The sequence below is a fragment of the Poecilia mexicana genome, unplaced genomic scaffold (assembly GCF_051168715.1).
Source record: "Poecilia mexicana isolate PSO_F unplaced genomic scaffold, ASM5116871v1 scaffold_23, whole genome shotgun sequence".
Classification (NCBI taxonomy): Eukaryota; Metazoa; Chordata; class Actinopteri; order Cyprinodontiformes; family Poeciliidae; genus Poecilia; species Poecilia mexicana.
In genome coordinates, this window is record NW_028263392.1 from 8,705,739 (window position 1) to 8,721,629 (window position 15,891).

General features: G+C 40.4%; 1 protein-coding gene across 1 annotated transcript; it reads left to right on the top strand.

Annotated features, from left to right (window-relative positions):
- Positions 1 to 3,037: 3,037 nt before the first annotated feature.
- On the top strand, positions 3,038 to 15,748 carry nudt4b (nudix (nucleoside diphosphate linked moiety X)-type motif 4b). Its single transcript, XM_088003004.1, has 6 exons — positions 3,038 to 3,164; positions 3,347 to 3,472; positions 9,782 to 9,892; positions 11,292 to 11,336; positions 11,515 to 11,602; positions 11,967 to 15,748. Exons 2-6 carry the CDS (start codon positions 3,377 to 3,379, stop codon positions 12,185 to 12,187), a joined length of 561 nt encoding a protein of 186 aa, XP_087859130.1. The 5' UTR covers positions 3,038 to 3,164; positions 3,347 to 3,376; the 3' UTR covers positions 12,188 to 15,748.
- The last annotated feature ends 143 nt before the right edge of the window (positions 15,749 to 15,891 follow it).

A 15,891-nucleotide genomic window follows, 5' to 3' on the forward strand; every position in this document is an offset into this window, starting at 1 on the left:
GGGCGATGCCCTCACATGGCTCCTGCTCGGTGACGAGGTCAAAGAAGAGACTTATGGCTCAGCTAATCAGCTCAGGATTTTACTACTCAGAGTTGATCACGGGCGAACGAACAAGGGGATTAGACTCTTAAGTGTGGGAGCTCGAACATCTGTGTTGTGCGTTTCGTGCTCCTTGTGCGGAGGGGCCTGTGATGTTTGACGTTTGTCAGACAGCAGACGTCGTCTGACGTTCACTCCCCGCCCTCCTCCTCCCCTCCATCTGTCGAAACAGCTTGAGGAAACCGGACCCTCCACTCTCCCCCTTCCGTCTAATACCTCGGTTTAAAAGAGGAACTCCTTGCTGCTCTCCTTTGCCATGCGGGAAGATGGTGATAAGATGATCTAAGTATATGATGACAGCTTTATTTCCCCCGCAGGCGGATGTTTATCAGATTATGCCATCTGTTGTTATATTTGCGGATAGGATTGACTTCAGCAGGTTAGATTCTAATTTTAGTCTCTGACGGCGCGCGTATTATAAATCGCATTGCGATGTTTATACGGCATTATTCTAAATTTCCCCCTCTCGATGGTAAAGTTTTTTCCATCAAGTCTCCCTCACGTCACAGTACAAAACGAGCTCCCAGTATACTTTTAGCGATTACACCAGCGTGGAAGCAATATGTATCTCTCAGCAAAACTGGATTTTTTATTTTGCATCCATGTTTTGTGCGTACAAGTGAAAAAAAGGGGGGATTTTATTTTAGTCATTTAGAGTTGGTCCTATATGACACCTTGCGATGAGCTCATCAGTCGGTTCTGCAATCCCAAAACCACTTCCGCTGATTTTCTAACCCTAACCCTATGTGTCAGGTTTTAGTGTAAGAGGTTCCTGGACAAGGCCTGGACGCTTTATTGCTCAAAACCTTAAAACACATGCTTCATTCGTTTCGAGAAATCCAACCTTTAATTTGAGTACATTTATTTAGAAAAAAAAAACAGTAATAACTCTCGTATTCATTGGACAATATGCTTTGATCCCTATCGTGGTGGAAATCCAAATGATGAATTATTTTTATTTTTCTGGGAGAATCAGCGAGATTTCCATTTATACTGACCTCATTTTAATGTGATTCTTTGAATAATTCTCAGCTACATTTAGCTTCAAGAAAGCTCAAATTTCACTTGATTGCTTTTAATAATCGTGTCCCTTGGTTATGTAAAGGGAGCCTGCATTGATTTGACCTTATTAATTACCATGGTTTCATCACTCATATATAATTTACAAGTGAAGGAGCCGGCAGCAGAACTGTGTGAAAGATTTGTCTTCGATTTTTATGGTGCCGTCACATACGCTCTGCAATTTGATTATCTGCTCCGGTTACAAATGAGATCTGGCTAACAGCGTCAGCTGAGAAGTTATGGCTTCTCATTGTGCATTAGCAGTTTTAACTCCACCTGTTTATAGTGTAACATTTTATGAGTTTGACTTTAAATACAGTGGGAGTGGCGCAAAACACAGTTTTGCAACAGAGACCCACAGTTTTCTTTTCTTTTTTTTCTTTTTTTTTTTTTTTACAAACGTCGTAGAACTTTGGACCATCAGCTTAAATGATTGAGCAAACACTTCTTCCCCTTTTTGGATCTGCTTTAGTTAAAAAGAACAACACGTCATTAAAAGGTCCAAAAGTGACCAAAGTTAATGACATGGAAAACAATGGAAGGAGGGAGTCACTGATTTGTTTCCCAATACATCAGACTTGGCTTTACACGCAAGTGACCAAGTATGAAAATGTAATATAAATCATGTTAAGCAAACACAAAACCCCAGATTGGTGTGCACGATTACGAAAAAGTAGAACCTGAAAAGTGGAACTTGCAGAAGTGAAATGATAAAACTGCAGTAAAACAGACATAGTGATTTGTAATAAATAAATGAGGCTGGACTTTAAGTGGAGGTTTGGTAGTGACTGACACGTCGCTTGATCTGCCATTTTTTCTTTTTTGCAGATGCTTTGCAAATTTTTCAAATCCAGGGCTGGAAAATCCAGGACTGAGCATTATGTCTGATTCAATCAAGCTGCAGCCAGACTTCTACCAATATAAGGATTTGTTTTCACAGAAGCCAAAGTGCAGTTGTTATCCCTGACGTCAAAACTAAAGCTGTTGGGGAATATTTATTTCTGCACAGTCATCTAAATTATCCAAACACAGAAGAGATAGCTTTTGTAGACTTTACTTTATAAATCACTTGTTTAGGAAAAAATAATTGGTAAAAAAGAAAAAAAAAGTTTTCTCCCCCTCTTTGATTTGTTTTTAATGACTTAATCTCATGACATCTAAATAAGTTTTTTTAAGATGTTTTCGAAGTATCCTAGCTACGGTTTGGTTCATCGTAAAGCCGTCGGCTTCATAAATACTGATCTATTTTTGTTTTATGAGGTATGCTTGTCACTGACATCAACAGGAGCACTCTGTTTTATATAACACTTTTGCCGGGGCTGATTATGTTCCATATGCTGCATAATTACAGCATATGGTGTAACTCTTAGACAAACAAAAAACAAACAAGTATTTTAAACCAGAATTGTTACAAAAGTAACAATAACCCTTAATTTTTTTCCCCACATTTTTTATGTTACAACCAATCACTTCAGTGTTATTTGTTTGGATTTTATGTGTTGGACCAATACAAAGTGAAGTGAACTGTGAAGCAAAAGCTTTTACCAGTAAAACATTCCTAACAGTGTTTTTTTATTCATCCCCTTTACTTTCTGTAGTAAACATTGTTTATACATCCATGCTGGAACAATAGATCATTTACACACCGAAAGTAGAATGTAAATGAGCGACATCAGCTTTTAATTAGAAATACAAAAAGGAAAAACTCCTAAATGCTGCACACACTGTCAGCCACAGGTCATCATGTGACCTGCTCCTGCTGCACTGCTAGAACATGTCAGCATTGTTTTGAGCAGCAGCGTAGCTCCGCCCACTGACAGGCACTCAGCCAATGAGCTCCTCGCCTCCTCAGAACCCCTGCGTGTATGGATCCAGAGGAGGGCTGAGGAGGTGTAGTCTTCATAAGATCTGTCCCTGTGGGAACTTACACATTTACCGCTGGCTGGAGCTCATTGTGCTTTATCATTTTTTGACGGGAGTATTTTTTCTTTTTCTCTTTGGAGGTAAGCTGAATCACAGGGTTGTACGACTGGGACATCTCTTACATGTACCTCGTCACCCAGCTGATGACAGATAATCTTGGACCTTGGATGCAAAGGCAAGCGGCGATGCGTTGGCACCGCTGTTAACTCTTTGGACACAAACTGAGCTGAAAGCTTGTTTTTTGCTGGTTGCTATCTTCAAGAAGGGCAGAGGAAATCTGAAATCCACGATAATGAAGCTGAAACCGAACCAGACCAGGACGTACGACGGAGAGGGTTTTAAGAAAAGAGCGGCGTGTCTGTGCTTCAAGAATGAACGGGAGGAGGAGGTATGAGACCCCGCAGTGTGCTAATCTATTACATTTTCAGCGGGTGTGTTGTGAATCTCTGGCCTGGCTGCTGCTCGTCATTCAGGGTGCGCGGGTGTGGGGCGGTCACAGACAAAACTAGCCAAATTCGTTTATTCTACAAATTGGCTTTGATTTCTGGTTTCACTTTTGCGGTATTTGTGTCTGTTTGTGTTCCGTAACGCCTCGACTTGAGCCTGCTCTGTAGCCACCGCTGCTGATGCGCCCGGGGCCAGCCAGTTTGGGCTAGTTTGAGGAGTACGACGTAGAGAAAAGGCGCCTACGTCAAGTCATGTATTTAAACAACTGAACAAATGACCGATTCTTGCAAAATAAAATCCCCAAGTTGAAGTGCACTTTTGAAAGTACGCCATTACAACCAAAAAGCTTTTATTTTGAAGGTTAACATTTGACACATCCTGCTAGCTGTCTGCTAGCTTGAGTGAAGTAGCGAACCGCGAGGGCGAGGCTTTCGGTGTTTTAAAACAGTTTATCGTCCCGCATTTAGTTAGGGGACAAGGATATGAACCATGAATCTTTTTTCTAAATGTAGAAATCACATACAGCTTCATACAATAACTCTGAAGTGGCGTCAGCATCTATGATGGAGAGGTAGTCATTCATGAAAGCCGCTGCATCCCGCCGGCCTTCAGAAACCAGCTGCGTAACAGGCATGTTCACAAGTTCTTAAAGGGACAGTAACGTATATAAAAACAGACATTACAGTAATATTCTCTCTAAAAAACTAATAAAAATGTAAAAAATGTTTATTTTGGCTAATCATCACACCATGGATATCTTGCTTATGAAAGCTTTTTGGCACTGGGAAGTTACAGAAATTCTTGTTTTGATAAATCTTTAAGATATTAAAGTTAAATTGATCTAATCTGGCTCTAATCAAAAAAGCAGACTACCATGTTGGAAGTCAACTTCAATAATGTTTTTTTCACGATATGTGGAATATACAGATAATTAAAACAAGCAAGCTAAATATTTTATTATGTGGTGTGCGGAGTGTTATTAAAAATTCCAGAATAGTGATGAAAGTTTTTCTGACATAGTAGGAAATATTAAAAAGATAAAATACACCCACCTCAACGTGATAAAGGATTACTTTCAATGGGGTTCTACGTGTTTCTAAGAGATTACACAGAAAAACAACAAAAGTCAAGGCAAGTTTTTGACATGCATGACTAACTGTACACAACTAAAATACAGGTGATCTAACATTTCCTTTGCTTCCTTCACTGTTTGTCTCCTGCGTGTTTTGTTTTTAGTAACCCTGAGATTCACATTCATGACATGTTCTTTAAATTTTTCAGTCATATTCACGTCCGTATGTCAAACCCAATATCCTGCATATTCCCGTTGGTGTAATTTTAGCCCTCTCTGACCATGGCACAACAAAGTTTTACACCATGTGCAGTTATTAATGTCTGCAGAGGGGCGGCCACTGCCTGGACGTTCCAGTGGTTTGGCTTTACAACACTGCCAGCTTCTGTGTAACCACACATGCTCACACCCTGCACCTCTGCTTGGATCTGCAAGTGCGAATATAAGGTTGAAATTTGTTGGAGAAATCAGTCAAGACATCTGGATGTAGTATGTGTTTGTTTATTCACGGAACAGCTTTAGACTTGCTGCAACTCTTTCTGTCTGCAGTCTCACCTAGCTTTTCTTAGAACATACAAAGCGTCTTGTTTTTTTTATTGTCTTCTCCAAATTTTCGGAACAACGTTTAGCTGAAAGAAACTTCAGAGAAAACTTATCACAACACGAGCATTTCTCAGAAATGTCAGGTTGTGACAGGCGTGTGTAGTTGCGCAAATCATTTGGCGATCCAGTAAGAGAACCGGCTGGATGCTCTGATTGTAACCGAGCTTTGCGTCTGATATCCGGTTCCCTTAAACTCACGACGCAATCAATTCTTCTCAGACACATGACACCTGCCTGTTGTTTAGTCGGAGCTGCGCACGCCGTCAGGTAGTTTTGTTATGGAGAGGAAAAGGAGAAAGTGGAGCCCTTAAGTCACGAAACCCTGTGACAGCAAGTGAGCAAACCTATAAGAAGTTGGACAATGCAGAAGGACAGCAGTGACAGTTTAATTGCATGGAGCCTCTGTTATTATTTTATATTGTAAACACCCAGTGTTGGGTGAAAGAAAGCTTTTTTACTATTTCAGGGTTTCCCCCAGTGTATTATAAGCCTGGCGGGCCTCCTGGCATTACTTATGCCCCCACCAGGCTAAGCATTGCTTATTTATGCAAGTCTTTTTAAAATGTTTGCATTTTTTAAGGTTTTATAGTTGGTATTCAGGTGCTAATCCTCCAATCTTTCAAAAACACATAATTATCAAGTGATATTTTCAAATTTCCTGTCAACTTTAAACATTTCTTAACTCGGAAAACACGACGGGCCGTGTTTTTGAATGAATGCTCTAGCATCCAACCACCGGGTTTAGCAAGTTTTCTGGGGGAAACCTTGCTATTTGTTTTATACTGTCCATTTCTAGAAAACTAAATGAATGTTTTCTTGGGTTTTCCAAATAGATGATTCAAGCTCTGTGTCAGTCTGCAGCTGAAATGTTCTCAGTTAAACCCACAATAAGTAGTCCACATCAGAACATGCTCTGTGTGTCTTTATAGGACTTGTCAATAGCAGCGTCGAACAAAAAAAAACAACAAAAAAAAACCCAACGAGAAAGAATTTCAATTTATTGTTGTTACCATAAATTCCAATTAATAATGTTTAAAACCTCCCAAAACTTTTCATAATGCTGGGATTTATTTTGCCTAATCATCACACCATGGATATCTTGCTTATGAAAACTTTTTGGCACTGGGAAGTTACAGAAATTCTTGTTTTGATAAATCTTTAAGATATTAAAGTTAAATTGATCTAATCTGGCTCTTATCAAAAAAGCAGTGAAATAGAATGGAGATCCTCCGAGTGGAGAGCTGTTCACTGACCAGAGGAAAAAAAAAAGATTTTTCAGTTTCAAACCGCTTGATCACTGGTCTCTGCTGTTTTGAAACTCATCCGATTGCAGTCGCCGGCAGCTTTTCTTTATTTCTTTTTGTTCGTCTTTGAAGCATTTTAAAAGTTTAATCCCATCAGTTGAACAGTAGATGGGATCTGTCCCGATTTAAGGTTGAATGCAACTCCTACATTCCTGCATTTAAAATCATATAATTACAACTTTTCATTGAAATAATAGAGTTTTATCTTGGTAAACTGAAGGTAATCATCCAACAGATGGATGTCTAGCCCTTATTATGTCGACCAAATTACAGCCTAGAGGGTGAAAGCTGCAGCAGGTTGTCAATAAAGTCATCCTGGGACAATTAAAGGGACATAATCAGCGTTTCCTCACACATTTAATGTAACCCGAAACATTTATTATGTGCATTAGTGGCTTTACTCCCATTTTAGCAGCTCCGATTTTGCACTTCCCATCAGTCCCTCCTCTTGGTGCCGTGCCCGCTCTGGCATTCAGAGCATCCTTTAGTTGACAGCTACCAGGCGTGCCTCTTTAGGGAGAAGCAGGACGTGTTTATGTCCGCCGGAGTATTCGTGCCGGTTGTCCGTTTTTGGCGCCGTCATCGCCTGGGTTTATTCATATATCCAGTTCTTCTCTTACTCTAAAGCCCCCCCGCGCGGGATTTAAATCATGTTCAGGACAATCTGGCTCGCCAGTGGGTTTTTGATGAAACATCGTCATTCAACACCGCGGTAGCGCTTCCTCTGAGGTTTCTCCTTCATCTTCATCCTCTTTATGAACGCGTGTGGAGGTTTCAGCTGTCAGCTGACTGTTGACCCTGCTCTCATCATGATGCGAGTTATTTTGTTTTTGCACTTGGGCCCACTTTAAACCGCCGCCTGCGTAGTGTGAGCCACTGCTGCTTGGGAAAGCTCAGAGAAAGACAAATTCATTCTCTGGTAAAAATTGTTTTGCTGCATTCACATAAAAAAAACAAAAACAAAGTCTGAATAAATCCTGTGCTGCTGACCGATCTGACTCCCTCTCTGGTGACAACAAAAAGATAAAAATGGAGCAGAAATCTCTTTTGTCCCCGCTGCCACCGGAAGCCGTCCGGCTTTTGTTTTGTATACATCCCCGCTGTCAGCTTGGAGCACGTCCCCTTTAAGCCCCGCTGGCTGCAGGTCAGCAGACTAACACTGTTGGACAGATGGGAATGAAAAAAAACAACAATTTTATCTTGACACAGCTAAGCCAATAAAAAACCTGAAGATTCAGTAATAAAGAAGAAGCTGTAGGCTCCTGGGGGGATGTTTAGGCAGTCTGGGAAAGAATAGAAAATGACTGACTTTCCATGTCCTGGTAAATAATGAAAACTGTCTCCTGTCATGTAAACTTAAGACGAGCACTTTACAAAAGAACTCAGACATTTTGAACCCTTCCACGTTTGGTCACTTTACAACTTCTTACTTTTTGGAGTTTTATGTCTGGGGAAACAAAACGGGGGATGGTTGTGGAGCAGAGAGAACATTAGTGTCTTTGTTTTTTAACAAATAAAAACTGGGAAAGCATTGGAGTGCATTTCTGATCAAGACTTCCATCTGGAGGAGCTGAAGAAATCAGGTGGAGGAAACTGACAATAGGACAAGCATTAGTCGTACAAGTCAGAGAGAACAACGCCGTTTGTTGAAGGCGAACCCGTTTGTAGCTTACAGGAAGCTTCGGACGAGATCCAGAATCGTATCATCCTCGTCCAAAATTGTGGTTTTTTGTCCAACTTGCAAACAGGCATTTGTAGTAGAAAACTGTAGAAACCAGTGTGTAACATGGAGGTGGCAGCATCATGCTGTGAGGATGTTTAAACAAAAAAAAACCAAAACAAACGGTGACCCTGGAAGGAAATGTGTCGCAGAATGGTGCAAAAAAAAAAAAAAGCAACTAGAGACTGTCCTTAAACATACAGGACGGCTTTGATGAAAGTTTGAATTACTTCTAGATTTGTGGCTGTAATGTGGCAAAATGTTAACTTTGTAAGGCTCTGTACCATACATATTGTCCATCTGTTTGCCTGTCGTTTATACACTTGTCCTTCTTTAAGTGTTTTTGTGCAGGTTTTATTTTCAAAGATTAGCCTTGATGGAAATGTCTGCATCAACGAATTGAGAGCATTTGAGTTTAAGCTCTGAAAACCAACCCGAGACCTACTGAAAACTTGCTGACCCCGGACTGGGTCGAATTTGGACGTGAAGTTGCACCTCGCACTTCTCACCTCCCTGAGAAGACGTCGTGTCCTGCTGTCGGCGAAAAACCGCTTCTTCCTTTAGCAAGTCCTCTAACTTAAATTAGGGAAGAGTTGCACCTACACCACAGCTTTTATTTAATTTTAATTTTTTTTTTTTTTTTTTCAAAACCCATTCCTCTGCTTCTTCACCCTAACCTCCAACCTGCTTCTTGTGACACCGAAAGCCGGTGTCTGAGTTGGGCTTTTGCTGCACGTGCGGGAGGCGGCTTACGGTTGGGTTTTGGCCTCTCGGCCCCCCGACTCAACCCCTGAGAGGAGCCTCATCCGAGGGCCTCCTGTGACTGCGGCCACAATCCCATTAGAGAATGTAAGGAAAGCTATGCGAAAGCCCCGTTTGGATTAAGTGACAGCCTGACTCCTGCGGCAGATTACTGCCGATCAGCTGCTCGGTGGAGGTGGATTTCACCATCTGCTGCTCAAGCTGTCTGATGCACGTTTCCGTCATTGACACACATCTACGGTCAACTGATGTGAATTATATCTTACTAAAAGTTGAAGCGCTTCATGTTCTTGAAACTTCCACGTTTCTTTTCCTCCACCCACCCTGCCCCCTTTTTGTTTTTTACTTAGTTAATATCGCTTCTAGCGATGCCAGGTGTTGACGTTTTGCCACCCAAGCCCCCTGTGGGAACATCGGCCGCGTTAACGGCGGAGCAAAATGTGACGTTGTTGACGGCAGATTCTCTCATGTACAGTTTTGATTCCTAAGACGGATGCTGCCACGAAACCTGCACAGGCGGATCCGATCCATTCGGATCGGTGAACACTGCAACAGTAGTGTAATTCAAGCCTTTAACGAGGCCTCACGGGGGGGAACGCTGAGAATATCTTCGGTTTAGCTGACTTTGATCTGCGAGGAGCGCATCTTGGTTGTGTATTATTTCTGTTTTATTGCAAAGACTGATGAAAATTTACGTTGTGTCGCGTCAGTTTTGTACTTAAATAGAGGTATAAAAACGTGAAAAAGTAAACGTATTGTGGTTAATCAACACGTTTTTGGTTTCGCCAGGTTCTGCTGGTCAGCAGCAGTCGGCACCCGGATCAGTGGATCGTTCCTGGAGGAGGGATGGAGCCCGAGGAGGAGCCGTGGGGCGCCGCGGTGCGAGAAGTCTTCGAGGAGGTCAGTAAACCCCGTGGCCTCGTTTTTTAATATCGCAGGGATCCGCGGTATGAGACGGTACAAAGCAGGGCTCAGAGTTCCTGCTACATGGTTGTACACAGCTCTATGTTTGAAAAACAAAAAACAGTTTGAAGAGTGTCTAAAAGACACTGGCCTTTATACGTCATATTTACATCTCAGAGAAACCGAAGGTCATAAATGTAGTTAAAAGTCCCTTGCTTCTCTAATGAACTTTATAAAAGTAAAATATAAACTAATAGGAATGGTTGGGGTTGCAATTTTAGTGCTAGGTTATGCTTTTGCAATAAAAAATAAGTTTCTTAAGAGTTTTTTTTTTAATTTATATTTATTAAATATGCAGGGATCTGTGCTAAGACTGGAGAATTTTTCTTTTTTTCTTTTAAATCGCACATTTTGAGTCGGAGGCCAGCTTTTGTCCGCAGTTTATTGCAAATTAAACGAACGTGACCCGAAGCTTTAGTCTCTCGATTACCTTTTGCGTGCTTCCCGGTAAGGGGAGCCGATATGTTTGGGAGCATGACACACCCTGACGAAACGATTTCCAAGCGGCCACAGTGACAGCAGCTCGGTCACTCGGGGGTCGCCCGGCGTTTCTGAGGAACCACTTGTCCTTTGCCGCATCAGCCGCCTAAACTTGGCTGTGAAGACCCCCGTGTGGCTTCCGTCGCTGGACCCATCAGGGGACATTTGTCAAGCATGCTGAAAAGCGGGCAGGACACATGTCCCGTATCCTGATAGCTATTTGATTTGTGTTAAGTACATCCTAGCTATTAAATGACCGTTATGGAAGATATAATGGCCTTACTGCAATAAGAAGACGGCAGGGGTTCTACCAAGGCGATAAGACACTAGAAATGATAAATGTGGCTTTTATTATGTAATGTGCTCTATGTGGAACCCTCATTTAACATTGCGTACGGTCCTTTAGACATTATGGCCCCTGAAGAGGGACGAGCGATTGGAGCAACAGCAAACACAGCCTGTGTGTTTGCACAGGGCCTTGCAAAAGTATCCATCCGTTTTTAAAATACATTTTCTGATTTATGTGATGGACTAACACACGGTTGTAAATGATGACGTTTAAAGGACAACGATCCACGGTTTTCAGGCTTTCACACTAATGAAAAACGACAAAAGTGTTAAAAATAAGATTCAGAGTCAGTTTGATGTGTTAATCTTATACAGAATCCCTATTGTTTTGACAAAGAAAAAACAAAATAATACTGGAGTGCTGCCTTTTTTTTTTTTTTTTTTTTTTTCTTCTTGTCATGCTCTGTTTTTTTTGCATGACTGATTTTTTGCGGAGAGGCAGCTCACGCCACACGCAGAGGGAATCTGTCTCTTCAGCTGAAAGTAAAACCTTTTGTTTGTTCCCCAGGCCGGAGTGAAGGGCAAACTGGGACGCCTGCTCGGTGTGTTCGAGGTAAGCTGCTTCTCTATATTTGTAAAACGAACGACAAAATAACGCAACACTTTTTAGACAACAAAAGGATTCTAAAATCTGCTTTTATCTACGCAATAAACTCTGCGGTAATCCCTAAAACGTATCCTTATGATGTCTTTTTTTCTTCTTTTTCTTTTTTTTTTCCTGTTACATAAAGCAAAACCAGGACCGGAAACACCGGACGTACGTTTATGTTTTGACTGTGACGGAGACGCTGGAGGCCTGGGAGGACTCGGTTAACATAGGTACAGCTTTCCTTCTTATGCAACATACACAGCGTGGCTTTTATTTATGTGGAGGCCTGTATGCTGCTTGGAGACCGAATGGGGAAAGCAGTGATAACAGGTGTTATCAGGAATCTAGGCCATGGATGCAGCAAACCGCTACCGTCAGAGATGCAGACGGCAGCATTAGTGTGTCCAGAGAACACCTTCTGTCTCCGTAAACGGTGTTCTCTGTAGGAATAGAAGTCTAGTTCAAATTTACGCATCAAAACTGAAACATCTATCACGTTTTTTACTTCTTGCAGCTCAGTTTCTGTTTTTTTTTGTTTTTTTTTTTCTCCGTTTAGCCTCCCAACGTATTTTTGTCCTCTGTCTCCATCTGCAGGCCGGAAGCGGGAGTGGTTCACCGTGGACGAGGCCATCAAAGTGCTGCAGAGCCACAAACCGGTTCACGCCGAGTACCTGCGGAGACTCCAGCTCAGCTGCTCCCCCACCAACGGGAACTCCATCCTCCCGAGCCCGCCTCCGAACGACAACTACCCCCACTACGGCACCGCCACCGGCGCCCCCTCGACGGGCGCCGTGCTGGGCTCCTCCTGCAGATAGGACCTCACCGCGCCGCCACCGCCTCGCCTGTCCCGGCTTGGACAGTTTACAGAAAGTCTGTACAGTCGCTTGCATGAAATCTAAAAGACTTCTCAGAGCCTCGGCTCGCCTGTATTTATTATTTCTTCCCCCTCGCTTCGAGACTGACCAAAGCTGCTGGCAGGACTGTGATGAACGACTGAAACGTCTCTTCTGCTGGCAAGATTCAGACTGCGGCGTTGGGGAGGGGAAAAAAAGAAAAACAAGGATGCTGGACACTGCTGGTGCAAATGAACTTTAATTATGGGAGGCCTTATTGAAACTTTGTACGAATGTTTTAATTCACTAACCGTCGCGGTTACCTTTTTAGCGGCGACTTGCGGGATGTGGGGAAAAAAACAAAACAAAAGAGTAGCTGGCTCCAGCAGCACATCGGTGTGCAGAATGTTTCCATGGTAATGTCATCAACACACGATGGTAACGGTAAATATGTCACACATGAATATTTATTAAAAAGAAAACACCTTCAAGTTCACAAATCCCTTTGTTCCACTTTGTGTACACTTTTTCTTTCTTTTTTTTTTTTTAGATGCATAATATAAAGATAAATTAGCTATCAAATCTGCTTTCCTGCGTTGCTTTTCAAACACGAATGAAATTTAAAATGTACTTTTGGGGGAAAAAAAGCTTAAGTTTTCAATACGTTCTACCTCAGCAAACTTAAACTGGATACGACCGTCCTGTTCGGTAACCTCTTCTGACGCAATGCTACTAATTAAAATTCAGCCTGCAGCGTTACCTAACTAATGTGTGCACACCATCTTCTGTCTCAAGTGTTAAATCGAGCAGACTGCAGCTCGGGTTTTATCCCAGAGTGAATTGATATTTCTATATGATACTAAAGTGGAGATGCACTGATCAGTTGACCAGAGATCAAAATCAGACTCTGTTTTTTATTTCTTCAGTGGTGCTGATCTGTGGTGAAATACCAAAATATCTGAGTTTTTCTTTTTTTCTTTTTTTAATCAAATGCATCAAAACTAATTATTTGTTAGGTAAGCACACCACTAGGATTTCATTTAGTTATTTTTCTGTGTTTGGATAAGTATGGGAAATGTTCTAAGTTTGTTCCTTGTTGCATTTTTTTTAAAGAATCTGAATTTCTTAAAAAATAAATATATATTATTAGTTGTCTACTTAACATTTTTGTATTTGCATCAAATACTGAGAATCTGCTCAAGGTGCAAAAACTGTCATTTCACAACTTTTTTTTTTTTTTTGCTTGCATTTTGATTTAAACAGTAATCAAAGCATTTTTTTAACAAACAAAATTAATCAGAAATGACAAATTGTCCATTAAGGAATCTGTATTTACTGTTGCATAACTGAGTTTGCATTTGACAAATGGAGATGTTGTATAGATTGTAAAACGAGCCTGACTTAAATTACACCCAGATGCCAGAAAAGCTGTGAAATTTCCCTTTACCTCCCCGAGAGGAGAATCGGAGGCCATCTTAGGCACTGGGTAGTTTATTGTTGCTGTTAGGAAGCGTGAGGCATGTTTGTTTTATTCCTTTAAAAAAAATAAAATCTGCATCTGTAGAGGCCAGGAAATGTCTGATCGGTGCATCTCTATATGAAACAGGAGGACTTGTATGAAGTATCTTTAGCGTGTTTGTTTGCTCTTTCAATGTTTTTCCTCATACTTCAAAGCAGTGACTGAGTAAAAAAAAATGGATGTCCCTGTATTTGATTACTGATTTTTTTTTCCAAAATGTCATTGGTTTCTCACAAAAAGAAAAAAAAGAACATATAAAAATGAAAGAAAATACTCGTTTTAATTTGGTCTGAGAAAAAGTTGCCAATTGCTAACCCTCACATGATACCCTGAACTTAATTTCCCATAACATTGTCACCATGACTTTTTTTTTTTTTTTGTACGTTTCTGGTGTCATTCTTGTTTAAAAGATTTTTTTTTTTTTTTTACCCAATAATACCATAACTGAAGATTATTTGGCAGCGATTACAATGTAAAACAAATTGGTCCAGGTGCTTTAGACCCGCTAAGTGTGATTATTTCACAATTAGTAGAATCAAAGTTGGAGGAATCTTCGTCCAGCGGTTTGGGGTAAATGGAAACTTACTACCCCTCAGCCAGGATGTTTGTGGGAGTCGGCATATACAGTAATCATGTGTTATTCTGGTAAAAGCATTGGAAACGGAGAGGAGGCGCAATTGTCCTGGAAAGGTTCCTGCAGTCGAAACGCACCTATAGTTGGTGAAAACGCTTTCACAATGTCAAATCCAGATTTATTATGAATTTTCTGCAACATGTAAATTGTAAACCGATCGAAAATCGAAAGAGGAAACATGACCTGTATGAAAATCGCCTCCCTACCTTTTGCGTCGACAGCTGAATGAACGCTCGGTGTGTGTAAATAACTTCAAGAGGTGTTGTAAAATGTGTTTTTAACCTGTACCTCTTTAATATTTTCTATATTTTTAAAATGATGCACAAACAGCTCGTGTACAGTGCGTGGGTGTTTATGATGTGAAGGCTTTGGAAAAGGAGAGTGTTGTCTCATTCGTAAGACAACACTCTTACGAATGAGTGTTGTCATTCTTACGAATGACAACACTCATTTGTCATTCAAATTATTGACTTCTTCAATAATTTGAAGAAGTCTTCAAATTATTTTTTAATTTGAAGACTTCTTTGATTTTAGTTTATTTTAGTTTTTTATTCACTATCTCAAACAGTAAACAATAGGAAGTCCCATCTTATGTTGAGGCTAAAATGATTGTTTTTAAAATTAAAAAACATAGAATATTTTCTTTTTTTTTTTGAGAAATTTTGAAAAAAATCTGATTTATATTTCTTCTTTTTTTTTTTCACTTTAAGTCTACAACCTGAAATGTGTTTGCGTTTCCAACACTGGCAAACCAAACTGTTTAATACGGTTAACTTTGGACTTGTTTTCCAGACATTTTCTTTCTTTTTATGATCACTTTGTTCTGTTTTCATCACATAATCTTATCTTTGTAAACATCACCAAGGTCGTCTGAGCTGTCATAAAGCTTTGGCTTCACCTACTGCTGTCTGTCTGTCCGTGTGTGTGTGTGCGTGTGTGTGTGTGTGTGTGTACATATTTATTACATGGGGTAAATTTGAAATTAATTGTGCCAAATGTCAACATTTGTGCTATACTAGGAAAAAAAAAAATCAATATGTTGAAAATTAGATAATCATGATGAGTTTCTACAAAGTATTTAAAATGTTTCATGAAGGTTTATTTCTTAAAGACCAATTTTTTTTATATACATATATCTATAGCTTTTTAAGGCTGTATTCTTCATCTGATTGGTGGTTTAATTCTGCCTGAAGTCGGCTGCGTGCGCGGAAACGCCGTTGAATGTTTAAAGTCTTAGCCAGTTTCCATCTGGTCTCATTCTCCTGTCGAAAAGCTTTTAATCAAGGCAAATGAAAGTGTTCTTACTGTTTATCATGATGTTTTGTGAAGCTCAATGTGAAAGGGACCTGGGCTGAAAGGAAGAGATTGCATTAAAGGAAGAACAACTTGACTCCAACTGTTGAGTGTTCATTCATTTTGGAGGTTGTGTTGTGATATTAAACACTTAAAATCACTTTTTTTTTAAAAAAGAAGAAATTTTCAAACTAAGCATTTAATTAAATATGTATATTTTTTTTAAAATTCTGAATATAC

Bases quoted from the DNA above. Each gene is read 5' to 3' on its own strand.
- nudt4b (XM_088003004.1), top strand. From the start codon at position 3,377: ATGAAGCTGAAACCGAACCAGACCAGGACGTACGACGGAGAGGGTTTT. The intron at 9,893-11,291 runs GTCAGTAAACCC...TTTGTTCCCCAG, and splicing joins TGCGAGAAGTCTTCGAGGAG to GCCGGAGTGAAGGGCAAACT. The intron at 11,603-11,966 runs GTACAGCTTTCC...CTCCATCTGCAG, and splicing joins GGAGGACTCGGTTAACATAG to GCCGGAAGCGGGAGTGGTTC.